General features: G+C 40.8%; 1 protein-coding gene across 13 annotated transcripts in view; it reads right to left on the reverse strand.

The window, feature by feature from the left end:
* The window catches only part of MTSS1 (MTSS I-BAR domain containing 1), a 170,779-nt gene that overhangs the window by 18,469 nt on the left and 125,797 nt on the right, over nucleotides 1-26,513 (reverse strand). For 8 of the 13 annotated variants that reach the window (XM_030553801.1, XM_030553810.1, XM_030553802.1 and 5 more), the window contains 7 exons: nucleotides 25,045-25,129; nucleotides 23,467-23,558; nucleotides 21,149-21,223; nucleotides 14,698-14,709; nucleotides 2,713-2,870; nucleotides 1,491-1,598; nucleotides 80-177 (listed from right to left, as the gene is read on the reverse strand). In XM_030553801.1, the coding sequence (XP_030409661.1) occupies nucleotides 80-177; nucleotides 1,491-1,598; nucleotides 2,713-2,870; nucleotides 14,698-14,709; nucleotides 21,149-21,223; nucleotides 23,467-23,558; nucleotides 25,045-25,129 (628 nt within the window). The remainder of the gene's footprint in view (nucleotides 1-79; nucleotides 178-1,490; nucleotides 1,599-2,712; nucleotides 2,871-14,697; nucleotides 14,710-21,148; nucleotides 21,224-23,466; nucleotides 23,559-25,044; nucleotides 25,130-26,513) is intronic. The other 5 variants (XM_030553811.1, XM_030553804.1, XM_030553803.1 and 2 more) reach the window with 1 other exon arrangement.

Here is a 26,513-nt window from a genome sequence, read left to right on the forward strand (position 1 = left end):
ACAGACACACATTTGCAACAGAGCATGGGCAGTATTTTCCCAATAATAGATTAAAATAACATTTCACCAATCTGCTTACCTGCAAACACTAGATTTTCTGGACATGGTGGTACTGGGAGAGGATGGAGGAGTTTGATATGACCAGCTGTAATCAGAACCTTTCAGATCTAGAATCACCTGGTGGAAACAGAATTGATCGTATAAAATGACGTTAAAAAAGCCATTTTCCCTCTCAAGAAAATACCCCAAACTAGCAAAAAGTTGTTCATTGTTAGAGGAATTTTCACTATTCTTCTACTGATTTACACTTTCTGATCACCAAATCCATGCTTTCTATTTTTTTCATATTTAGCTCTGGATGGATGATGAGTACAGACTAGTCAGCTTCATTTTTGGGTTCTGGCACACTAAAGCAAAGTCCCAGTATTTGAGTTACTAACACGAAAGGGAAAGTTTAGATTTATACAAAAATATTTTTTAAAAGATTTCACTTATTTACATGTAGTAACTAAAAAAAAATCAACCCTCAGGCCATGATCCTGCAAACAGGATATAGGAGAACAGACTCATTAAATTAAATGGATCCAATTCTCACTTACACTGCTGGATCAGCGTAAAGGTGTCAGAGTGAATAAGAACTGGACTCAATAAGACTACGCAAGTGTTTGTGAGATAAGGGCCTAAATTCTAAAACTAGGTTAGTTGATAGTATACCTTAAAGGAAAGTCATGAACTCAAATGACAGAATGCCAGGAATTATCTATCCAGAGCAGTGCTGCTGTTGTCTAAGATGTTCAAAGGTACCTTACGGGAGTCAAGCACCCAAATCCATTGAGTTTCCATGGGAGCTGGGCACCTAACTCCCTTAGTCTCTTTTGAAATGTCCAGCCTAAAATGCTACCACAACCACCTTAAGATTTGTTCCTGCATTTGTTTTTACAGTTCTATACATGCATTTAACAGATACTTTTAAAGGTTCAAAAGAACATTTTTACCAGTTTTTAGTTTGTAATTGCCAAACAAAGGTGGTAGAGGGTGGAAACTTCTCCCTGAGCAGCCTAATTCTAATTGTAGCCAGCAGCAAACTTACAGTGGGGCCCCACAACAGAAAAAAAGCCATTTCCCTTTGAAAGAGTCCCTTAACTCTGCAGCTGCACTATGTTATTTTCCAGCACCAAATGGTGAGACTGATTTGTAAACAGCATTTTCTACTCAGTCCTTTCTGGAGCACAGTTGGTTGTTTCTTAGCTACATTCAAAACAACATTTTGTGTTGGTCTGCCCAAGATTTCAGGAGACAGTCGATTTACTTGATTTATCAAGTTGGAAACACTGTATATATTAAAAGTGAAAAAGTTATCTTGCTGCACCTAGGCACCTACAAAAATATACTCAAGTATTTTTTTTACCACTTGAAGTTAGTAAAAATTTCTAATAAGCAGCCCCTCTCCGTCCGTGTAACACTGCCTTCTCTAGGGAACAACAACTAACCTGTTCACTTGAAGATGGCAATTTGTGAGGATCCATAGTGAGGTTTTTCAGGTCATCTGATATGGTTTGCAGATGCGTTATTTCTCCTAGCATTGATATTTCTTCTTCCTGAAGAGATTAAAAATGTAACAGTAAGTCTCACCATCCTCTTGGATTTTAAAAATTGCTATATATAGACCATGATGTGTAACATTTATCACTCCTCCTCCTGGATACAACTATGTCAAACAATCAGTTACGTGCTCATGTCTTTGTCCATGAGATTATTATTTCCCATGGAAAAGGGCTGGAAAGTTCAATCTATAGTGCTTAAGAACTAGAACCACACTGCAGCAAATCTGTGCCTCAAAACTCATGCTCAGTAAGCCATCTGTCTCACCCAGGAGATGCAGAAATCCAAGCAAACTTTTAGAAAGACCTGTGCAAACAGAAGTTCAGTCCCTCTCTGCATTTGGAATGGGAATCAGAACTCCTAAGTGCACTCAATGTTTGCCCTCAGGGATCTTATCTTTGAAACTCAGACACAGTGGTTGAACTTACAGTTTTTGCTGGTTTTGTGTGCACTTCATTTAGATAAAGTCATTACATAAATCTGAGATTCAGACTAGCACATAATTATGCAAAGGGCTGGTTTTGACCCAACAGAGGTTTAGGAACATGGCAAATTACCACAGCAATTGCTTCAGCTACCATGGCAATTTTATCCAGAACTTCAGTGTCTGCTATTCACTTCTTATTGCTTAGGCACCCTCCTACCTAACTTTTAATGGTGGTTCTACTTAGGGACTGATGCCTTTCATGAGAAAGCATCAAGAACATATTGCATATACAAATATACAAGTCTTATACAATGACACAAAATTCCATTCCTGGGCTTCAGGCAAATTGAGCTTACGAAAATATACTTAAGCCCCTAAAATGGACTGAAAAGGGCCTTGCGTAGGCGGTCGATGCTATCAGAAAATTGTGTTGAAGCAAACTGGAATGTATCAGATAATCATTTCTGTATATGGGGGGGCATGGAATGCACGAGTCCAAGCATTCCATGGGGAGTGAGGGAGGAAGGTTTTTTTTAATATCCTGTTTTAAAGAGAGGGAGGCAGAATATGAATTAGTAACATCTAAGAGTTCATTCAAAACTTTTATTACTAATTACACTATCTCAAAGTTACATTTACCTGTCAGGGTTCTGAATTTTAAGAACTTGAAACAAAAGACTTACTATCACAGGTCGTAGCATCGAGATAAAAGTACAGAAGCGACTGCGTTCTTCAATGAGGGCCTTTCTAACAGCCTGCTTCTCGGTTTCTTCAAGCAGCAGGTACTTATCATTGACATCCTGTAATGCACTGTCCAACTGGGGTTGGATGTCTCCTCTCCCTGTACATGGGAAAGAATAAGTAGGTTTTGTCTGAACTACGGGCTTACAGCAATGGAACTCCCTATTTTCAGTCAATATCACTGCCTCATTCCCTAATAAGGCTATTCATAATGGGAAGCTAATCAGCATTTTCTATAATTAAAATATATTTTCTTAATCAAGTATTTACCATCATTTCTTTTTCACCTGGAAGCAGAAATACAACCCTCTCAATTCAAAAGAGGTTCCTTCAAGTTAGAAAGAACAGATTCTGGTTTCTATTTCACATGGAAAGTGCAAGATGGCTGTATAAAGCAAATCTTATTAAAAACCCTCAGCCATTCTTATTAATGACTGTTGCCTGCAGGAGTTGTGAAGGTGCCAATCACTGACCACTGACATCTCTCTTCCTCCCCCTCCCTCCTCTTTGAGTCTAGTTCCTAGGTACTTTTGGTTTTGATAGGACCACAAAAGATTCAGGCACTAATGATGTTCCTTAGGATCAAATGAAAACAGGTGCTGATTACTAATGATTAGAACACTGGGTTCTCTTGTATTTCTAGAAGTAACTGGTAATATGCCAAGCACAATACTCATCAATCTGCTAAGGTCAAAACCCTTTTATAAGCTATGCATAAGTCCAGTAGCTTTTACTTATTATTATTTTTTTTTTTACCTACAACCAATCTACTAAAAATAAAAGGAACAGACTTTTGTCAGAGATTTATCTAGATAGTTGCAACAAACTCATTATGCTGAAGCTTGCTGCCACAGTAAGTACACATCAAGTCTCATCCTAAAACAAGTTACACCCTTGCGTACTGTCCACCACTCCAAAAATATGGGTTTGTAATAAAAAGCAACCTTAGCTATAGCATTACTGATGCACCGTTATAGCTACAAGACTTTTTAGTACAACTTATTAGGTTCTGTAATATTTTAGACTCAGACACATACATTTACCCTAACCATTAAATAATGTGATGTCTTTTCTGAAAACATTATGTACTTTGCATATTTCCATTTCCAGCAGTGTGGAATACCAATGACTGCTTTTATATTATATTTATGTTTGTTCGTAACAGTGAACCTCCTCCCAGATTCATTGCAGTGATATTGCCCGTTACTAATGTTTGCATCCCTCTGAAATGGGGAAGACCATTTCCAGACAAGATAACGGTTGGATAGCGTGTTTGGGTACGTAGTTGCTATGTAGAGGCTTCCCCACAACCCAAGCTGAGTTACTGAACTCCAAGAGAGGGGCAGGGCTTAGGACATACCCCTCTTCTCAGCATCTCCCATTGGCTGCTTAGGCATCTCCCTGCCTAGCATGTTAGCTTTTGTGTATTCTACTCTTACGCACCTCTTTCTCCCCATTCACCATATAGGGAGTGTAGGCATCTAATTCAGATTTTCTGGATTCCCAATGCTCCAGTATTTTTTAGGCACCTGTCAGGCACTGCAACACCTATGCCCTTTGCGAAGCTGGCCCAGCATTTACATTTCACCCTTTATAGAAAGCTTTCTGTCTCCATCTACACCAGAGCGTGCTGCATAACATTTTGTAATGTTTGGCTCAAGGATAGAGTTTATGAAATGGAGGCAGTTGAAGAAACTAACTTGCCTTTTCTGGTGCAGCAAAACTTTAGTGGTCTGAAAGTTGGCAGAACTGCAATTCCTGGAAGCTGAAATCCTATTAGGGAGCAGACCTGACAGAACGTAGGATTTTTCCTTACTGTTTTGCAGGCCAACTTCAGAAGCTATATCTACATAGTCCTCTATAAAACAAAGACTATGCAAAGTACCAGGTGCAAATGTACAACGCAGCCTAGACAGACCAAAGACCACATGCTCATTTCATCTTGGACTCTGTACCAGGGATCGGCAACCTTTCAGAAGTGCTGTGCTGAGTCTTCGTTTATTCACTCTAATTTAAGGTTTCGCATGCCAGTAATGCATTTTAACCTTTTTAGAAGGTCTCTTTCTATAAGTCTATAATATATAACTAAAGTATTGTTGTATGTAAAGTAAATACGTTTTTTAAAATGTTAAAGAAGCTTCATTTAAAATTAAATTAAAATGCAGAGCCCCCCGGACCTCCAGTGGTTAGGACCCGAGCAGTGTGAGTGCCACTGAAAATCACCTCGCGTGCTACCTTCGGCATATGTGCCATAGGTTGCCTACCCTGCTCTATACACTGGATAAGAATAGTTACTGCCAATCTTAAGAGTAGAATTTGATATCTTGGTACAACATTGTTTTAGAGAGAAAGCAAAAGGCGAGGTAAGATTGGGTTAGCCTGATGGTAGCACATTACCATGCATATGATGAAAGTACATCATCTAAGATGTATTGTCTCCTTTGGAGGCAGCATATTCCTTTCCTAGGAGGGATGTTTGTACAAAGGAGCATTTTGCATCACCTTTTAGTGATTCCTGGGGCCATTTTGGGAGCGTGACTAACTGGACCCTATAGGCATCATGACCAGCTTCACCCCTCAGCAAGGTCATTCACTGAGACCTGAGGGCTTTTAGAGTGAAGGTCAGCAAAGAAAATTCAGGTGAATGTCTTTTCTCTAGTTGGTGCTGAGCAGGGCTTAAATTCAGCCAGAGCTGTCCAGAGCCAGGTTCCAGTAAACGTCTTCATCCACCCTGGAGATTTTATAGCATGTTGGGGGAATGGGACTCCTCTGGGAAATACTCTGTAAGAATTTAACCCATGGTGCTGAGACTTGGGATTTATTAAAGCACAATGTATCTGCTGAGCTCAGGGCTCCTATTGCTTAGGGTTTGAAAAACTAGAGTTTAAAATGGGTTGAAAAAATATGTATAATTCAATTTCACTTGTTTTAGACTCAAGCAGAAGAGAAAACATTGAATAGATCTCTAGCTAACTGCACCTTCTATGTTTCAAACAACTAGCACTAAAGTGGTTGACCGAAAAGCACAGCCAGTATAAACTGTTGTAAAGATCTCTTAAGATGCATGTTTGTCAGTAAAGATTTATAGAGAGATAAGTACAATATGAGTTAGTTATTTCTGTGGGCTAGGCGAAGCTGGCACTGAATTACATGCCAGTCTCTAAGTTCTGTGGCTTTAATGAAGTAGGGCAGCAGAGAAGCTATGATGCCAGCACATTTAGAGACAGCAGAGTACATTCGACATCTTGAATGATGAAGTATGTTGAGGAGCGTGTAAAATTAAACAGAGTTTGCGGAATGAATCCTTAGTATAAATATATACGCTCTGTCAAACTGGTTTATAACAAATGATAAGCTACCAAAAATATAATTATCTGATGCAAGGCCAATCAAAGATATCGGCGCAGAGCTGGATTAATATTTATTGGGGCCTTGGGCACAAAGAATATTTGAGTCTCCCCATCCCCCTCACCACTAGCATGGGGCCCTGCCTCCTGTTCTTCCCCTTCCCACCACGGCCCAGCCCCCAGCTAAGGCCAGAAGCAGAGCTGGGCTGTGGTACGAGCTTCTCGGGGAGACTGGGCTGTTGTCGAGAGCCCCGACACCTGCCCTAGACACTGTGCTCCGAGGAGCAAAGATAAGGCTGCTCTTGGGCCATCCACTCAGGGCAGATGGAGGGGCCGAGGCTCCCCACAGTGGCTTGGGCTCTCTGGGCAGCTCTTACCACAGCCTAGGGTGACTATATGTCCTGTTTTGGCCAGGACAGTCCCCTTTTTAAGCCCTACCCTGGAAGTCCCAACTTTTTAGGCAAAACTGGGCCTTTGTCCTGTTGCACTTGCCAGCTGATCATCAGGCTCAAGCCAGCTCCATGAAAGCATGACGATGTACGTTAAGGCTTAAACTTATTATATGCTATTAAAATAAATTACATTTTTAAAAAATTAAGCAACACATGTCTGCTGCTAAAGTTTTAAAAGAAGTCAAGCCACTGAACTGGTAGAAGTTAGTGGATAAGCAACTGGAACTAGAATTTTCTGAAGTGCTAAACCAGGATCGACAGCAGTGGCTGCTGCTTCAGGTGCAGAGAGAATATTTTCTTCATTTCAGTTGATTCAGCTAGTTCATGTCAGTGACTAGTTGCTTCAAAGTTCAGAAACCAATGGGAGCTGAAAAAGCAGGGTTGGGGATGGGTTTGGGGAATCACAAGTGTAGAGCCGGCATTAGGAGGTGGCAAGCAGGACAACTGCCCCGGGCCCCGTAAAGCTCAGTTACATGCTTCAGCCCCAGCGCCTGGGGCTTGGGTTTCAGACAAGTGAAAAACAGGCTCAAGTACTGCATTGAAATACAAGTTCAATATTTATACTCCAATCAATTTACTTTGTAATTATATTGCAAAAACAAGAAAGCAAGCTTGTGTGCTGTGACACTTTTGTATTTTTATGTCCGATTTTGCAAGCAAGTAGTTTTAAAGTGAGGTAAAACTTGGGGTATGCAAGACATATCAGACTCCTGAAAGGGATACAATAGTCTAGAAAGGTGGAGAACAACTGTTTTGGAGGATGAGATCTATTAGTTCTAAAATCTTGAAGGACATGGTGACAAGAAACAATCACTACAATTCAGTAACTATAGATAGTATTTCCTCTGTTTAATAAATTAGGTTTAAATGCAAAACCTGTTTAAACTGACTTCTTTCCTTATGTATCCAGAACATTTAAGGTAATTTTATTTAATAAAAAAAATTAAATGCTGTTTTTGTACATTGTAAATGAGCACAGCTGTTCTGCGGCACTCAGTTTTCCTTCCACAATAAGTCCACTGAGGCCTATGTGACATGCCAACACCCCTTCTTGGGGATCAGCTTATTAATATACAATATGCTCAAACACAGTCCCTTTTGTTCTGGTACCCTACTGGGTACAGCCCCTCCTTTCTGAAGGTCTTTCTATTTTGCAGCTTCAAATTAAAGTCTCTTTCTTAGGTCCTCCACTGGGTACACTCCTGGTGTCTAAGGCCTGTCTATTTCCCTTTCACATTTCCCCTTCTCTGAGGTCTGGCTTCAATTTCCCCAGCTAACAGTTTCTCAACTTTCTTGTCAACTGCTGAAATGAGCCACATCCACCCTAACTGAACTGGCCTTGTTAGCACTGATCACCCACTTGGTAAGGCAATTCTCATCTTTTCACGGGCTGTATGTATATTCCTGCTGACTGTATTTTCCACTCCATGCATTGAGGAAGTGGGTTCTACCCCACAAAAGCTTATGTCCAAATAAATGTATTAGGCTAGGCCTACACTGGGGGGGGGGGTCGACCTAAGATATGCGAATAGCGTAGCTGAAGTCAGTGTATCTTAGGTCGATTTACCTGGCCATGAGGACGGCGGTGAGTTGACTGCTGCCGCTCCCCTGTCAACTCTGCTTTCGCCTCTTGCCATGGTGGACTTCCGGAGTTGACGGCGGAGCAATCAGGGATCAATTTTATCGTGTCTACACTAGTCGTGATAAATCAATCCCCGATAGATCGATCACTACCTGCCAATCTGGTGGGTAATGTAGACGTATCTTTAGTCTCTAAGGTTCCACAAGTACTCCTTGTTGTTTTTACAGTTTCTTAGTGCTCTCCAGCTCCTACCGTCTCTCATTCCCTTTGGAGTCCTCTGGGTTATCCCGGCCCCTTTCCTGAGGCCTCTGCCCTCTGGATTCTCAGGCTGTACCTCAAGACGACTTCCCCAACTGCTTCCCAAAGGAATCCTATCACAAGCTCAGCCGCAGCTCAAATAGCTCCCCAGCTGCTCCTCTCTACCTCCAGCTGCTCTCTCCTGCTGTTCCTGCCCCTCTCCCAGGAAGCTCCCTACCGCCCTCTTTTCACGTCCACTCCTCCCTGCCTTATAAAACCCAGGTACTTTCCTTTTTGATCAGCAGCAGCCAGTTGGTCACTTGTGCCTATCTGCTGCCCAATTAACTGAAAGGAAAAAATCAGTCAAAGGTGCCATCCCTTTCACCCCATGACGTGCATTTTTATTGAGTTTGAATTTCCATCCAAATACAGCCTGGCACAAATCACAAATAAACTAATTATCATGTAGAAAATACAATGAGTTAGTCATAATTTTCTAACATAATAAAAACAAATATTGAGACTAATCCATTTGCAGGCAGAGTGTGTCATCCAGAGAGAAAATTGTGCATTATTGTACAGTGTGAAAATCTCTCTGATGTTTTCCCAATGGGCAATGCATCTGCCTCAACTGAAGCGTTGCAGTGCTAGCATGGACTTACATTGGTGCAGCATTACCAGTGTGGACACACACAATCAGTGTTTGACCAGCTGCGTCAGATCAACTGATCAGTATTTCCATCAGTGGATTTTTCTAAGACCAGACCTAAGACTTTCACTGTTGTTTTACAGTGAGGTCTATAACTTTTTAAAAATAGTTAATTTAATAGTGTCCTGTGAAATTATAGAATTACCAAGTTCCTCTCCCACAAAAAGTGAAATATTAACAATTGTTGTTTTTTGGCAAACTGATTTGAAACAGTGTGGATTGATTTAAACCAAATCAATTTAAAGCATCAAGTGGAAAGCCTCAATTTAAATAATCAATTTTATTCAACTTTTCCATTTGTACTTCAGTTATTTTCTAAAGAAAGGTGCATTCTCATTGGTTGATATAACCATGAAACCATGTTGATTTACAACTAATGCTGCCTTCATACCAGATTTGGTAGGTATTTTTGGCTACTTAGGAGGGTACACTATAACGATATACATTTATATAAGCAACTATACAGTTTAGTATTTTCAGATTCTTATTAACTGTACATTTTTAGTATGTTTAGAAAACGGTGAAGGATATATTGCTTATTTACTACTATTGTGCCATATTTATAAAGCTAGACTGCAAAAGTTAGATGTTTTTCCTGATTCTCTCTTTATATAGAAAAGCAGCTTTAACTCAAACGTTTTTTAAAGAGACTCATGGATTCAGTATTTTTTTTTATATTTAAATGTTTTAAGAGATTAGAAGTAGTATTAAATTCAGATTTCATTTAAAATAGATTTTTAAAAAGAAAAACTAGAATTTAAACAAACAAAATCAAAGAAATCCAATTAAAAGTAAAAATATCTGATTTTTTAAAAAAAAACATGGATTTTTATCCACCCTAATTTCAAATCACTCCTGAACAGACTCACATTTTCGGAGTCCTCATCTGCCTCTTGAGACAGGCAAGATGGTAACTTTCTATGTGACTATTTTTTAATACCTTTCAAATCATTTTTATTTCATCTCTTTGTAATTAGAAGCAGTGATCAGAATAGCATTTACATTACACTAGAGTTTTTCTTTTTTATCAGATTGAGGATTATATTATTGACACCACACAAGAAAATACTAAGTGACTATATTTTGAGAAGAATTTTGAAAATGATTGTAAGTGCCTTAAATCTAGACAGTAGCTCACAAATGTCCTCTGCCCCATCCCCCGCACCGAAACTCCCATATTCCCTTGCCCTATCCCACTCCTGTTCCTTCTCCACTGCCTCTTCCCACCATCCCATCCCCCTTCCCTCATATCCCTCACTCATTTTGCCCTGCCCCACCACAGGCACTCACAGTTGTACACAAGCCAGGTGCTAGGACTCAGGAGGCAGCATGCTTCAGAGTCAGATAGCAGAGCACCAGCCTCCTTCAGCCAGGCAGCTTTGTGCTCGCTGAAATGGGTGGGGCAGTGGTACATGACCCTGCGTGCCCTCCCACCTCACCTCAGCTTGGGGGGAAGCAATGTCCCCCCCAAACGACACCCATGGGCTTACCCAGTCCCTTCCCTCACGCGGCATCCCTTTGCCTCCCCATCATATTCTGTGGGGATGCAAAGAAATCTACAAGGGGGACATGAATTCTGCATATATGCAGCGGAGCAGAATTCCCCCAGGAGTATAAAATGCACTCACTATTTAGGTTTGGACACTACAGGTATTGCTACTGTAGACAAGATAGATACCACCATATATGCTGGTCCAATTAAAACTACTTTTCATTGCACACTTTTTTGGCTCACCGATTGCTTCCCCACTCCTTCCATGTGTCTGCATTGAATTATTAATTTGGACTCTACACAAAATGACACAATTTACACTACACATTTATAAGCTGAGCACATAAACAATAACACCAAAAAACAATTGCTGCAGCCACTCACCCCTTAGTCTTCTCCTATGGCAACTGTGTGCACTTTGACCTTCCAATATAATTAACTATTGTCAATACTGCACAGTGAATCAAACAAACAACTATGGTGTAGTCCAAGAACAAAAGAACCACGGAACTGTTTTCAGACTGATGGGAAGAAACTATACAATAGTATCTGCAATTTGTCAGAATAGCCTGTTAAAAAATGGTTTCTGTTGGATTAATCTATCTTCAAAAGAGGAAAAAAGCAAATGTGTTATACTGGCCTGCAAATAACCTTCTCTAGAATCTCTAAGGAATGCCTGAGGTACCTTATAGAACAGAATCCTTAGAAGCCCAGTAATTGATCCAGTCCCTAACCCCATTCCTGCAAACATCAAGAAAAAAAGGTTACCTATCTATAACCGTTGTTTTTTGAGGTGATGCAGATGTGTATTTTACTTATGTGTGTGCGTGCCCAGGGTACCAGAGCTGGAGAACTTTGCCTAACAGTATCCATAGGAGCAGTGCTCATGTCCTGCAGCCCCACTCCCTCCTCCATATAAGGGTGGTTAGAGGACTGCAGGATTGCCTTCCCATAGTTTACATCTGATCTGGATGCAGCAATATGGCATAGTGGCATATAAAAGTATGCACAGAGAACCAAGTGGCAGCCCTGCAAATGTCCAATATAGGAATGTCACTTAGAAATGCATTCAATGTTGCATGGGTGCTTGTGGAATGAGCTCACAGCACCCTTTGAGAAGGCGTAATCTGGGCTAATTTGTAGGCTGTCACAATACAGGAAGTTATTCACCCGGAGATCAGCTGTGAAGAGACCGCTTGTCCCTTCATTCAGTCTGCATATGAAACAGACAAATGAGATGAGGAATGCAAAGGTTTCGTCCTCTCTAGATAAAAACCTAAAAATTTCTTGACATTCAATGTGTGAAGACATTGTTCCTCTGGTGTTGAATGCAGCTTAGGAAAGAATACTGGTAAATATATTGTTTGATTCAAGTAAAACTGGGTAATCACTTTGGATAAAAATGTAGAGTGCTGTTGCAGGGTTATTTTGTCTTTAGAAAACTCCTCCTAAGGGGTCTCCACCATCAGAGCCTACAACTCACCCAATTTCCTTGCAGATCTTAATGACATAAAGAAAGAAGTTTCTGACAGACTGGAGAAAAGAAGAAGTGGCCAGAGGCTCGAATGGAGGCCCCACAAGAGCTGCTGAGATAGTATTAAGATCTCAGAAAGGAAATGGCTCTTTAAGTGGCAGGTGGGGATGAGCGACTCCTTTCAAGAACCTTGCTGACATGGGGTTTGAAAACACCAATCTTCCATCAATGGACAGATGAAATGCCAAAATCGCTCCAATGTGCACTCTCAATGAACTAAGCACAAGACAAGAAGACTGAAGGTGTAACAGGTATTCCAAGATATCCTAGATACAAGCCAGCTTCGGATTAACTCCCTGGGCTAGCGACCATATTGAGAACCACTTCCACTTGACCAAAGAGGTAGCTCAGTGGAGGGCTTCCTACTATTGAGTAAGACTTGCTGGACCGCCACCGAACACTGTTCCTCCTCCTCTTCATGTAACCATGCAACATCCATGCTGAGAGATGCAGGAAGTTGAGTGTGGGACACAAAACCTGACCATGGTGCTGAATAAGGAGGTCAGAATGAAGAAGAAGAGATGTGGAAAGCCGAACTGATAATGCAAGGAGGCTGGAGAACCAACACTGTCTTGGCTATCCTGGAGCAATGAGAATGAGTTTGACACAGTCCAATTTCAGCTTGAGAATGACCTACGGGATGACTGGAATTGGAGGAAAGGCATACAGGAGTGCTGATTGCAGCTCAGGTAAAAAGCATTGGTCAAGGAGCCTGGACTGAGACCCCCTCAAGAGCAAAACAGCTGGTGAACATGCAGATTGTTGGGATGCGCTGAACTGCAAAAGTAGACTGCAGGGCACTGGGATTCAGAGACCACTCATGATTAAAGGAGAAATTCCTGCTGGAGCAATCCACCAGGTGATTCTGGATCCCAGTAAGTGATCAGCCATGGGGGTAACGTTCTTCCCAGTGCAAAACTGTCAGAGCCTGATCACCACCACGCTGGAGTTTGCTTCTTCCTGTCTATTCATGTAATACACTGTGGTAGCATTGTTGGTAAGAATGTGCAATGTCGAATCCCTGATGTGATCTCGAAGGGCCTGACAGTCATTGTAGACGGCACAAAGCTCCAGGACATAGATATGCAGAGAAGCTTCCCGTTTTGACTATAGGTCTTGAACTTTCAGCAACACCCCCTCCCCCATATTCCACAACCTATTAAGAAAGCAATAATGACAATCGTCCTGGTCAGTTGGGACTGAGTGAAAGGAACGCCCTGGAACACATTGCCCTGAACCATCCACCATTGTAAGGAGTCTAGGATCGGTGGAGGAAGTCGGACCAGTCTGCCCAAAGGGATGTTGGCTCAGATGATAGATCAACTTCAGCCCCATCTGGAAAGACACAGGTGCAGCCTGGCATACTGATCTACCTGCGTGCATGCAGACATATGGCCTAGCAACCTCAGAGCCACTCAGGCTGTGGTTGAGGGTTCAGACTGCAGCTCTAGACAGGTGGTGAATCAACGAGAATTGCTTGGTTGGCAGAAAAGCTCTCTAATTCATCATCTATCGGGGCCCCACTGAGCATAATTCTTTGAGTTGGAAACAATGTTGACTTCCACTGTTTAGGATGAGACCTAGGAGGCGTAGTATGATTTGCGTGATGTGGACAGGACAGAGGATTTCCTCTCTGGACTTGACCCTCAGTAAACAATTGTCCAAATACAGGAAGATATGGATACCCCTCTTACACCACCTTCCACTTGTGTTCCCCTTGTTATCCACAGCTTATTGCTACTGCTGACTTCAGAAACTAATTCCAAATCCAAATCCCACTGAAATCAATCGGAGTCTTTTTAGTGACTCCAAGATGACGTTGGATCAGTCCCTAATGCTGCAAAAATTGTTAGTTGTCCCTATAGGGCCAGCTCTAAGTAATGCAAACTTATGGATTTAGATAAGCCCAAGAAAAATGCAAAGTACAATTTCAAAAAGGAGAAAAATACTGAAAGACTCTTAGCAAGACAACCGTTTTCAATTTCCAGTATCATGGTTGAAGATCACCCTCTGATTCAACAGATTTAAGACTTAGTCAAGCAGCAGAAAAGAAGAATCCAATTTCCACCCCTTTGAAAGATCAATATAATTTGTTATTAATCAATCATAAAAGTGCATGCAATGTGTTTAAAAGGGATTCGGGTAACAGGTTTCCAAAAAACAACACGAAGGATTTTTAGCTCTAGACTTTAAAAATTACACTGGCAATAAGAACAAATAATTATTTGAGCGTCACCCTGACGACAGATTGTGTGTTTAATGTAACTTCTCTCATAAGCATGGCATGATTTAACCAGTACATATTAATCCCTTTCTAAAATAAACCTACAATTTAGCTACTACAAAAGAGATTTTTTTTCCTTTTACAGTGTTCCAACTCGATGCAAAGAAAAGGAAAATTAAAAGAATGATTGTGGAGTTTCAAGATCATTGAGAATAGGTAGTATTTTAATTTTATTATTTTAATTAGAAATTAAAGTCTAGGCAGCTAGTGGAGACTAGACAACCATGAGGAGGCCACAGAAAGGACTACAACCAACCAGCCACCAGGGATACAGCACAGCACAGACTTACCCAGAGCCTCAGCTGGCGGGAAGGTGCGCATGATGAGAAATTGCAGGATACAAAATTGACACAAAAAGGAAAATAAAAAAAGTCAAACTGGTATTCCAGCATTCCTAGTGTTTATACATCAATATCAGCTCCAGGACAAGAGTGTGAGTCACTTCAGATTACACTACTTTCACTTCTTCATGTGCTGGTATCAAGGAAAAACTGCTAGCATTGATTTGCAACAGCTCATCAATAAACAAACCTCCCATTACATGCCAAGCAGTTATATTTTAAAGGGAGTTTAACTTTAAATCCATTTAGTACTTTTTAAAATCAACATTGTTTAACTTGCAGCAAGAACATAGTAGCTGACCTTTAAAGAAAGCACACGCGATATATAATTAATTCTCAGACTCAGTAAGTTAACAAACAGGAATGAAGTGAATGTCCTTTGTTTAACTTTCCCTGTCCCTCTATTTAAAGCAACAGTGATACATATAACAGCAGTTCAAGTCCTTGCAATGCTGAGATACTGCACTGGTTGCTGCAGCACGCTCCAGGATACTTTCTGCTGCTGTTTTATAAGCTAAAGGTTGATGCAGTAAACAATAATGTCAGAAGGCTGCTACTGCGAAGGGGAAACAATCCCTCTGCAAGTTGGGATTTTAAACAAGATAAAAGGAAGGAGAATCAGAACAAGATTTCCTGTCAATGATTTCCCTAACACCTTTATTTTCATTTTGTCCCCAGCAGAGCTTACATGATAGAGGTGTGAGAAATAACATGTTCCTAGGTGTTTTGTTTACAATTTTCTCCAAAAGTCTCTAAAAGTTGTTTCTTTCAGTTTAGCAATAGTCACTGTTCCAAGCCTGTTTGTACTGCAGTCAGCTCTTTCTAAAGTCTCACTGCTGGAGTCGTAGGCGCCGACTCTGCGGATGTTCCGGGGCTGGAGCACCCATGGGGAAAAATTAGTGGGTGCTTAGCACCCACCAGCAGCCAAACTCCCCCCACCTTCTTCACCTCCTCCTCCCCCGAGTGCATCGTGTCCTCGCTCCTCCGCCTACCTCCCAGCGCTTCCTGCCCAGTCACCGCCAAACAGCTGTTTGGTGGCACTTCTGACTTTCTGAGAGGGAGCGGGGAGGAGCGGGAATGCGGCATGCTCAGGGGAGGAGGCAGAGAAGAGATGGGACAGGGGCCGGGACTTGGGGGAAGGGGTGGAATGAGGGTGGGGCGAGGGTGGGGCAAGGGCAATGCAGGGGTGGGAAGAGGCAGGGCAGGGCCGAGCACCCACCGGGCAAAGGGGCAGTCGGTGCCTATGGTTGGAGCTGCATGCACTACAGTAGCACATGTGCTTACTTTAAAGGGGAAAATCCTAGTATAGATACATTCTAAAACTGGACCTGATCAGAGGTCCTTTACCTGCACGCAACTCCAGTGAGAGTTGATGAGAGCTTTCCGTACTAAGCATTGCAAAATTGAGCTAAGAGATTTTAAACAAAATGCTAATCTATTTAAATATTTATATGGCTGCCATCCCTATAATATTGGCATGCAAATATTTATTTTCTCCTTCAGAAAAGGTGCCAGGTACACAATCATCCTTAATATTCTACAGCTGTGACAAAAATTCAGAAATTAAAATGTCAAAATCAACTGACAAAAGGAATCCAAAAATGGGAGCATTTTATCTTGTCTAACCAAAAAAACAAAGAATTTAAAGGGCTTGTAAAGCGACTTAATAAAAAGCAAATCTCAAATATATACACTAAAATTCTGAAGAGCAAGTTCTCAAGAACTGCTGAGTAACTCAAAAGTACAGAGAATCAGTATCTAAAGTAAATGCATTAGATTTGCTTTACCATTAGCCCTACATGTCATGAACTTAGACACTGGCTACTGATGGGATGAGAGATGTCCTCATTCAGGTATATTAAGTGTAAGTAGTGCTCTAAAGGGACTTTATTGTGTAGTTTTGATCCAAAATGCAGGTTCTGTATAAGTTTTATAAAATTTATTTGGGGGGAGAAGGATTTTTGACTATGAATTGCTTCCACTCCCCAAAAAGATTTATCTATCTGAAAACGCTTCAGATGTAATCATTTTCCCTTGCAGTGTTTGCAGCCCTTAGACTAACACAATGCTCCACAAAGATCCTGAAAGCAAAACCTATTAAACACAAATTAAGCAATAGTGAAATCTGAGTAGTCTAGCTAGATGTAATTAGATTTTTTTTCAATTATATCCTAAGATTTTAATTCATTTTTTTTAAAAATATGATTTTTAGTTAAAATGTGCCTAACAATGTTAACTCACCCCAGCCCCCACCCCCTCAAATGTTTTACACCTACAAAAATAGCTACGACAATTTACGCCAGCTGGGGACCTGGTCCCAATTCATCACAACACAAAGTATACACCTCGTTTTAAGCACATACTTATGGGCTTTATTCAGTCAGTTCCTATGCACACGGAGTACACAAAGTGGGAAGGGCTGATTTTTCTGGTGCCAAAGAGATCAATGTACAAAAGGAGAGCAATTTAAAGATGGAACATATAATTACATCCATTGGAAACAAACAAAAATAAATGAAAAATGTAGATCAATTAAAACATATGCTTTTCCTATAGTCTTAATAAGTTTGTCATAAAGCAGCCACAAGAAATGACTGCAATGTACAAAAACAAAAAGATTCCCAAGAAAGTTGTAAAATTTCCATTTCCCTTTCCATAAAAGTCCTACCATTTTGCCAAATACCTTTTTGCAAACTCAGAAAAAGAAATCCTAAAATCATTCATTTAGTTTAGCGTTCTAGTGCTTCTCATTCATCTTAAAAGGAAACACATTTATCCCAATTAACACCACTGATGCCATCGGTATAATTTCTAATTACTGATCTCAAGAAAGTCCAAAACTGAGTTTCCACATAGTCACATGAGATTGGAATATAGTCTACACAAAACAAAAAAAGATGGACCAAATACATTTAACCCTCTTTGAATTCTAAGGGACGGGGATGAAGGATGCATTGTATTGAGGTGGAAGATTATACTCAAATCTCTGGATCCATTGCCATCCATATAGTTTGTGTCCAAAGCCAAGAGGGGTCTACTTTCCAATTCAGTTGTGGCAGAAATCTTGCTATGCAAAGCTAGCAAAATTCTGGCACCAAATCTTACCTTAAATTTAATCTAGGTCCAGACCTCAGCACTGCTCCATTGACCCATCTCGGACCATAAGATTTGTTAAAATATATTTGAGGAGTGGAAGGTGAAAGATTATCTTATTTGTTGTTTTATAGTTCTCAAAAGTGTGCTAGGAACATCACAGAAAACAAAAGGAGTAAGTTCCTGCTTGGAAAGGGCTCAATTTTAATGAGAGATGTAACAGACAAATGAATTTACGACTAACAGGAAGTGGGAGGGGAGAAGAAACAGGTGATGGACATACTGGTATGAGTACATGGATATTCATTTGAAACTAACGTGTCATGATGTCAAGATTTTTGGATTTTAAAGTTAATACACTTGTTAGTTCCTCAGCACTCTAGAGATTGTGGTTCAAATCCTGCTTCTATCTAGAATGGAATTAGCTTAGTGTTGTCAATGTAGTGCCTGGTAAAAGCTTTGACACTTAATTACCAAGCTCTACTTCAGTTTGTCACTACTAGAAGTTTCTGCTTATAAGACACTGCAGATTGATAGCAAGAATAATGCAGTCAGGACTGAGGCACATTAAGCAGATATTCAGAAGGAAGCATAAAAACAGTTGTGCCTTCATGATGCCTGCTTTTAGCTAGACACATATTTTATTTTAAGGACAATGTCTTGATGCTTCAAGTCTGGGGATCAGAAGGCAGGGGATAGGGAAAGGAGAAAGCATATGACACCTATTTTCTTCTACACTTCATTGTTTTTTCAAATGTTAGAGGAAGTAGCTATTCTCCTCTCCATTGTGTGTGATCCGCTGAGCTGACAGACTCAGGAATTCATTTTTTTCACTTCTACTTAAGCTTTAGTTTGTAGCTAGGTAGCTGTGTAACCATACTCAAGGTAGAGAGAGAGAAGGGACAAAGGTTTCCTAAGAAACATGGTGGACCCTGATTTCACTGTGTATTGGGTTGGCTATCTGGCTTCCTTTGTTCTTCTTATTTCCAACCTCCCTTGCTGCTCCCTTTGCCACTAATTTTGTCCTCAGTTCCTACCTTAAAGAAACTTTGGATCCAAGTGATTCTTCAAGACAGAGACGACTCAGGGAGCTGAAGTGTCCCAAGAATGCACTGCACACCAGCATGGGCAATTCAGTAAGGAGTCTGACAGCATATCCCAAGGTGCCAACATTTAGAAAGGGCGACTGGATTTTTAAACCAGTACCTACTCACAGTATTACCACCATGGAATCTGTGTCACGATGGAGACACTAATGCAAATGGCCTTTTACTTTTCCCCTTTTAATCCTTTCACAAAATAAAACAAGACACCACATTGAGCTGATGATCTCTTGGCCAACTCTACTCTGGTTCCTTTAAAAAAATTAAATAAAAATAAAGGCAACACCCTCCACTGCACACCCTCCTGTACATGGAGACAGGATAAGAGAACACACACATCCGTTATCTTGCTTAACACTTTTCTGGAAGATGCTCAGATACTACGGTGATGAGCCTGGTATAAGAAACTAGACAGGACAGCACTGAACACATCTCCATGCTCCAGCAGAGAAGGCATTAAGTGTTCCTTCTCTCCAAGCATGGTGACCAGACAACAAGTGTGAAAAATCGGGATGGGGGTGAGGGGTAATAGGAGCCTATATAAGAAAAAGACCCCAAAATTGGGACTGTCCCTATAAAATCGGGACACCTGGTCACCCTATCTCCAGGGAGTCTCTGCACCATGGAGTGTGCCGGCTAGCTTGGGAGAGAGCAAGGGATAACCCGCTAGGAGATAACCTCTGAGACAAAACTTGTAAAGATGGTTCCACTCTGGACACGTTCTCTGTAACTCTCCATCTGAAGGATGCCATGCACTGCAGGGTTGCTTATGGTATCCAATGAAGAAGAAAGGGGGACTGCAGGTGGTTGGGAGGGGAACAGCATACACTAGTTCGATAAAATTAAGACTGAAATCAGCCAATTTCTCAAACAAGGAGTAAGCAAAGCTAAGAACCTAAACCGAGATTATGATTTGATACTGGATTCTTCCACAGAAGAACTCCTGATACCGGCAAAGACTGCTGGCCCACTGTGCTAATCCCCTATTTTACAGTCTTTTGCTAGTTTTTTTCCCTTCCATTCCAGTCTTCCTTTAAATAGCTAGAGAAGCTTCAAGAGCAATTTATTTACTATGAAATAATTTAGTCATATGATCATCCATTAGAATACTTGTTCATAATCTCTGCTAACTCAGTGGTCAGAAAGGGAAGTTAGTGATGCCTTGGATAAAACATGAATTCATCTGAATCTCCGAGATGTTGAAAGTGAAGGAAACTCCACATCCCACCACTTACTTGGCTTGGCTCTACACTTCCAGGTTTCAGCCAGCATGGGAAGTATAAGTTCCAACAGGAGACCTGTCCAAAGCGTTCTTCGGACCCAGCTGATATCAGAGAGCACAGGACCAGGAAGTAAGGAGAGCCTGGTCCTGCAAGGTTTCCAGTCCAGTTTTGCAAGTGTACGGAGGCAGTAGTAAGAATATGAAACTTACGGGTTGGTGAGATTTGTGCATCACTCAGCAGAGCTCGGGACCTCACTCTGTTACCACCACAGCCCTCTGACTTCAAGAAGGTGCCAATTTAAAATAAAGCACTGACAAATCACCAATGGGGAACAAACCACTGTGAAAAACCACAGATTCTGCTACTAAACATTGTATCACTGGATTATAAGAGAAAGAGTTTGGGAATTTTGTTGGGGAGGAGGAAGAGGAAACTATTATACTGCCTTTCTTTACCTCATCTTCTGGCTTTTTACTATTGCTAAGTACACTCTCTGACAGCGACCAATACCAGCTTCCTACAGCTACCATTTTATGAATCTTGTAACAAACAATGGGAAGTTTAGGAGACTATAAATTGTAAAAGATGGGGGTGGAAAAGAGAGAACAGCATAATTTCCTTCTATAACTACTATAGAGCATTTGCATAATAGTTTTTCTATACTATTCCAAAGCTTCCAGGAAATTTTGCATGTATAACACAGCACAAGTCATACAATGTTAGCAGTTTCTAAACATGAAAAAAACCACCAAAAATATTCCATTTAAAAACTCTCTCTGCTGATCAATTTTGTATATAGAGATTTTTCACACTCTTTTAAGGCACTTTAAAACAGACAGCAGCTTTTATGCTTTCTACTAGAACACCATGACAGGAGATGTGACACTATATGGTTTCCACAGAACATTCTATAGCTAGGCAATTTTTGCCAATGAATCCTTCGCGAAAGTATTTCAGTGATAAAAATATGGAGAAAGTTACCTTTCTTAGCTTTCTTCTGCAGTTTCAGCGTGTCTGATGACTTCTTTTTTATCTCTTGGCGGGCTTTTTTGTACTCTAAAAAACACAGTCTGTATATCAACACATTTGATACTTGGTTCACTCTTTGTTTTAGAAAAAAGACTCTGTTTTAAGACACTATAAATGTTCCCTAGACTAGACATTTTAGCACAGCACACAAGAATTTTCACTTTTAATCAGAGCAGCTTAAAAATCAGAATGACATTTTGTAGTGTCTGTAGCTTAGGTTTTGAGAGAAATAGTGCTCACAGGGTACACCTTCATGCAATAAAACACACATAGCAATGAATCTGAGAGTCTGGGTCAGCTGATTCAGGTTCATGGAGCTCGTGCAGTGGGGCTAAAAATAGCAGTGGAGAGGTTTGGGCTTGGGCTGGCTCCCAGGCTTTCAGACACTTCCCCCGGCAGAGTCTCAGAGCCCAGGCTCTAGCCTGAGCCCAAATGTCTACACTGGAATTCTATAGCCCGACAGTCTGCACCCCATCAGCTAACACGAGCCAACTGCTCCTGTGCCATGCAGTGTACCGCAGTGTAGACATACCCCCAATGGCCTTTTTTTCCCCCAAATAAACTAGGTCTTTACAGACATATCAGTGAACACAACACAAAATGAGAGAACTAGCTTGATTCATGACTTATCCATTAATAGCAATGGAACACAGGAGGATTTTGACAGGCCTCTCAGAACATGTGTGTTCAAAAATTAGTATCCACTAACTGTAAAATAGAGAACACTATATTTACTATCCCCTTTGAAAATCAGGGAAGGGATGTCATATCTAGAGCTAGGCAAAACTTTTTGGCTGAAACTCCTTTTGCAAAAAAATTAAAAAAAAAAATGCAGATTCTAGCTGACCGACACATTTCGTGAATGTGTGTTGATTTCGGCAAATTGTTTTGGTCCCAGGTAAGCAATCTCTCATCTGTTTTAACAGCAATACCACCTTGCTCTTATATACTCTTTTCCATCAGTAGATCTCAAAGGGGTTTATAGTGGAGGTCGGTATCATAATCCCAATCTTAAAAGATGGAAAAACTGAGGCACAGGAAAGGAAGTGACTTGCCCAACATCACCCAGTAAGACAGTGGCAGGGCCAGCAATTGAATCCAGGTCTCCTGTGCCCCATTCCAGTGCTCTATCCGTTTGGCTGCACTGATCCCCAACCTCCACTCTTCAGAGAACCCCACATTTAGAAGCGCAGCTGATCCCTCCTGCCCACTGCTTCTCTCTGCTTAAATCTCCCACAGGCACCTCTGTAGTTGCAAGAGTGAAGGACAGGACGGAAATTCCTTCAGAGACTGTTGATGCTTCTATTAGGCCACAATATCAACTGGGTGTTAAGAGGAACTTCCTCCCACAGGGACCACTGTGCAGCCTCCACAGGAGGCTCAACTGTTCTCAGTCCAACAAGCCCGGGTCACTGCACAGCCATGATCTGAATGCTCAGAGCATTACTAGATCAGCAAGCATGATTTTGCTTTGTTCTCGCAGACCCAAGGACTTGAATTTTAAAGGCTAACAGTAAAACATAAACAAGTTCAAATGGCTGTGTCAGAGGTCAACTGCCCCCAGTGCAACGCCTTGTATGTCTGAAATTGTTTCCTGGCAACAGCCATGGCTCCAGCTGTGTGCAACTATCCCTCTCTCCCCACACTGTGCATTCTACGGGAGAGATTACCCCACCACGGAACAGCACTGCTGAGTGGAAAGATGGCTTCTCCTGCCCTCTAACAGATCGTTTTCCAAGTTCTCTCTGAATATTTATCTCTTATATCTTATTGGATATAAACCAAAAAAGACTGAATGCTTTACAAGACTACATGATAGCTGGAGGGCGATCTGGCTGAGGCTTCCCTTAACATTATAGGTAGTCTGCAAATCCCAGGGCTGTCGACTGGTGGGTCCCATATCCCCAGCAGAGTGCATGACACAAGGCATCACGCAGCAAGAGATTGCTGAGAAAAACACCATGCCAGACTTAAATTTACAAGAGAAGATTCACCTAGGTTTAGTAATATGCTGAAAACAGCCCATTACGGCGTTCATTTAGACCCTTCAGCACATAGCTTCAAAATTAAGCCTGTAACGCTTGAAGAATTAGCTAACTATATTTGCTAAGTAGTTTTTAAAAAAAATAATGAGGAAAATTAGTATAGATCTTAAGCAAGTGTAATATGGTTTTCCCAATACCCAGTAAAAGGAGAAGTGCCATGTTAGGAAGAAACCTTGTATTACAACCTTGTCCTATAATACTACAGTGTTTTTCCTCTATAACTACCTTTTGCATGGTCTTTATCCAGTTGATTGGCCACTTTCTTCCACTCTTCCATCTGTTCTTGAAGTGGGTTTATCAGACAGTCAATTAAAGCACTAATTTTGTTGAAAAAACACAAAGAGCAATCAAATCCTGCAGATGCCTTTATTTCTATATCCAGAGCCAAGGTCAATATTGGAGTATTTTACTCTGCTGCAACAGTTAATAGTGCCATGGAATGCAAATATCTAAACTTGAAAGTGTTTAAGTGCCTGCTATACAATCAGGTGGTTAAACAGTTGTTACAAGGTGACCCAAATTTCTCTGGTTGGATGAAAGCCAAAGATGAGACACTCAAAAAACCCGCATAACAGGAGAAAAAGAATTAGTGTGTAGAAGTTCGGGGGAGGTGTGAAATAGAATATAAACCAGAAGGGTGACCTGAAACAGTCCCAATGTAAACAATTTGATTTTTCATTTGTCACATGCTTGCATAAGTCAATGTTTGCAGAATGCTCTAGATTGATGTCCTGAAGACTAATGGCTTCTATTTATCCAAAAAGATTGTACAAATATGTAATGCACAGGCAGAGCACAAACAGCAGCAGTGTAAGCGTCTATATTCTGCCTCATCCATGTGCCCCAATCCTCATCAGTGGGGACATGGTGCTGGAGTAATTCAGTCTCTATGCCTGCTGAATTCCTGGCATCTCTGCTGAGAATGCTAAATAGGAATTTCAACTGTGGCTGTGGATTCTATGATACGGCATTGGGAACTGTCCACTAGGGACCTGGACTGAGACCAAACTCATTTAAAATAGGCTACTGACCAGCCAATTTTTGGTCACAGCTGACACGAGCTGAATTCAAACCAGTAATTGAGAGATGACAGGACTACCCCTTTTACCAATCTTCAGTCCCTCAAATTTAGCCCATTAAAAAAATGTATCTAGGTCAAAGAAATGGCAAGTCACGGTTTCCTCTTACCACTCGCAGAGTATGCATTTTACTTCTGTGATAAAAGGTGTTGGAGTAAGCATATTGGCAGCTTTCTTCCTAACACACAACAAGATTGTGTTATCCTCCCCCACCTCACTATTTTTACGTTCTGTAGAAATCTACTGAAATGGGGTGCAGTGGAGGAGTTCAGTTCACGTCAGTTTGCTCCCAAACCTTCTTGGCTGCAAGTTATTCGGATTCCCATGCATTTGAGAAGACGGGATGAAGTATTTGCTTTTACTCTAACTCAATGACAACACAGAAATTCTAAGCCTAGTCCCCAACACCATGAATTGACTGCTCACTGCTGAGCTACACTAACTCTGATGTTAGGAATTTCCAGCATTTAAAGCAGCTTGAGTTGGCAAGACCAGTTCTCAGAATGAGCAGCTAAATCCCTGTTCCTCTCTATTTCTATGAAGTCCATTTTGTTGGGGGAGAGAAAAGAAAGCCTGTTCTTACTGACTTTAAGTCAGAGGTCAGCTGGAAGCCAACACTGGTAAACAGCTTAACGTGCTCCTGAATAAAAGGGGCTGTGTAACAATTATGTTTTGACTGTAGTCTAGATTCCCAAGCTTTGGGCCAGGCTGCATAATTGCTCACCTTGAAAACTGCCTGAGTTTGGACTCTATACTTCTGTGTCTCATGCACATTCTTGTCAGGGCAGACCCAATTTCTCTGGTACCACCTGAAAACGAAATACAAAAGAGTTAAGGAACAGGTATCTCTCGGATGTGAAACTCTCACTGTGATGTTGATGGAAGCTGAATTAAATATCACATTGTAAAATTAAGTCCCTAGTGTACTATTAACAGTAGAACTACTAAACAATATTTGACATTTAGGAAAAGAGATTTATTGCTGATCACCAGAAGCCGAGAACTGGATTAACAAGAGGACAAAATAGTTTTCTCTCTAGAGGACTTAGTGTGCCAAGAATGTGTAGAGGATCAACATACTCTCAACATTATACTTGGAAGGGATCCAAATGGAGCATGAGAGCTGGGAGATCAGAGCTGGGTGTGTAGGAGGAAGAAGCAGGGTAAAGAGAGAAAAGAGAGAGTTGGGAGCAGTAACAAACACTGATCAGGTCAGTGTCTACAGAGACACAGTAATCCAACGTCTTGAAACAACATATCCAGGACTTTTGACTAATTTCCTTTCGCCAGATTCTTCACAGCCAATATTGCAAAGTTTTTGGTATTTAAAACACCTATTTCAGCACAGATTACGCTCTTTCTTCCCAAACCTAATCCTGGATATAGTACACATATCAGTAATCGTCACAGACCATGCGTCTATCACTTCATAATATTGCCAGAAGATGGCACTGTTTATGCGCGCTACGCTCCCAGTCACTCATTTCAATGCCTCCAAATGAAAACTTCTCTTGACAGCGAATGATTTTTAAGACTTTTTCCCCCCGAAGTATATTTTCTTTTAAAGAAAGCATTTGCCTGCTCTATAATTTAAACAAACAATCATCTTGGCCTTTTGTGTATTCAGTTAGCTCTTGTTTTGATAGCCATATGGTTCTAGCTATGTGTAAGCTAAGCGGTAGCATCTCAGCAAACTTCTACACAAAGTCCTAACTAATTTGTTAAAAATATTCACCAGGGTTGTGTGAAACACCCATAACAGTTTTAAAACCTCAAAATGTAAAGTTTTTCATTTTGATTGTGATATTGATCTGATTTTGCAATATACTTTGAAATTTTGTGAGTTTTCCTAAAAACTAGACTGTTTAAGCAGAAAGTGTTTACTTTCAAGTGAAAAGCTCAATATGGTCAATATTTCAATTTGAAAATCAATTTTTACATTTAAAAAAATTGCCAAATGTCACATTTTGATGTTAAAATTATTTTCACAAATAGCAAAATTTTGGGCCCACCAAATGGCCCAGAATGAAATTGCAAATATTTTGCACAAAATGCTGTGGGTTTTTATTTTTTAGCTCTTTATTATGGCAGAAGCCTTTTATTTACCCTTTTGAACATGTTCAGAATTAAATTCCTTTAAGGAATTAATTTAATAACGAACAGCCAGAAGTTTAAAGTTTTACTAACATTTAT

The sequence above is a fragment of the Gopherus evgoodei genome, chromosome 2, assembly GCF_007399415.2.
Source record: "Gopherus evgoodei ecotype Sinaloan lineage chromosome 2, rGopEvg1_v1.p, whole genome shotgun sequence".
Classification (NCBI taxonomy): Eukaryota; Metazoa; Chordata; order Testudines; family Testudinidae; genus Gopherus; species Gopherus evgoodei.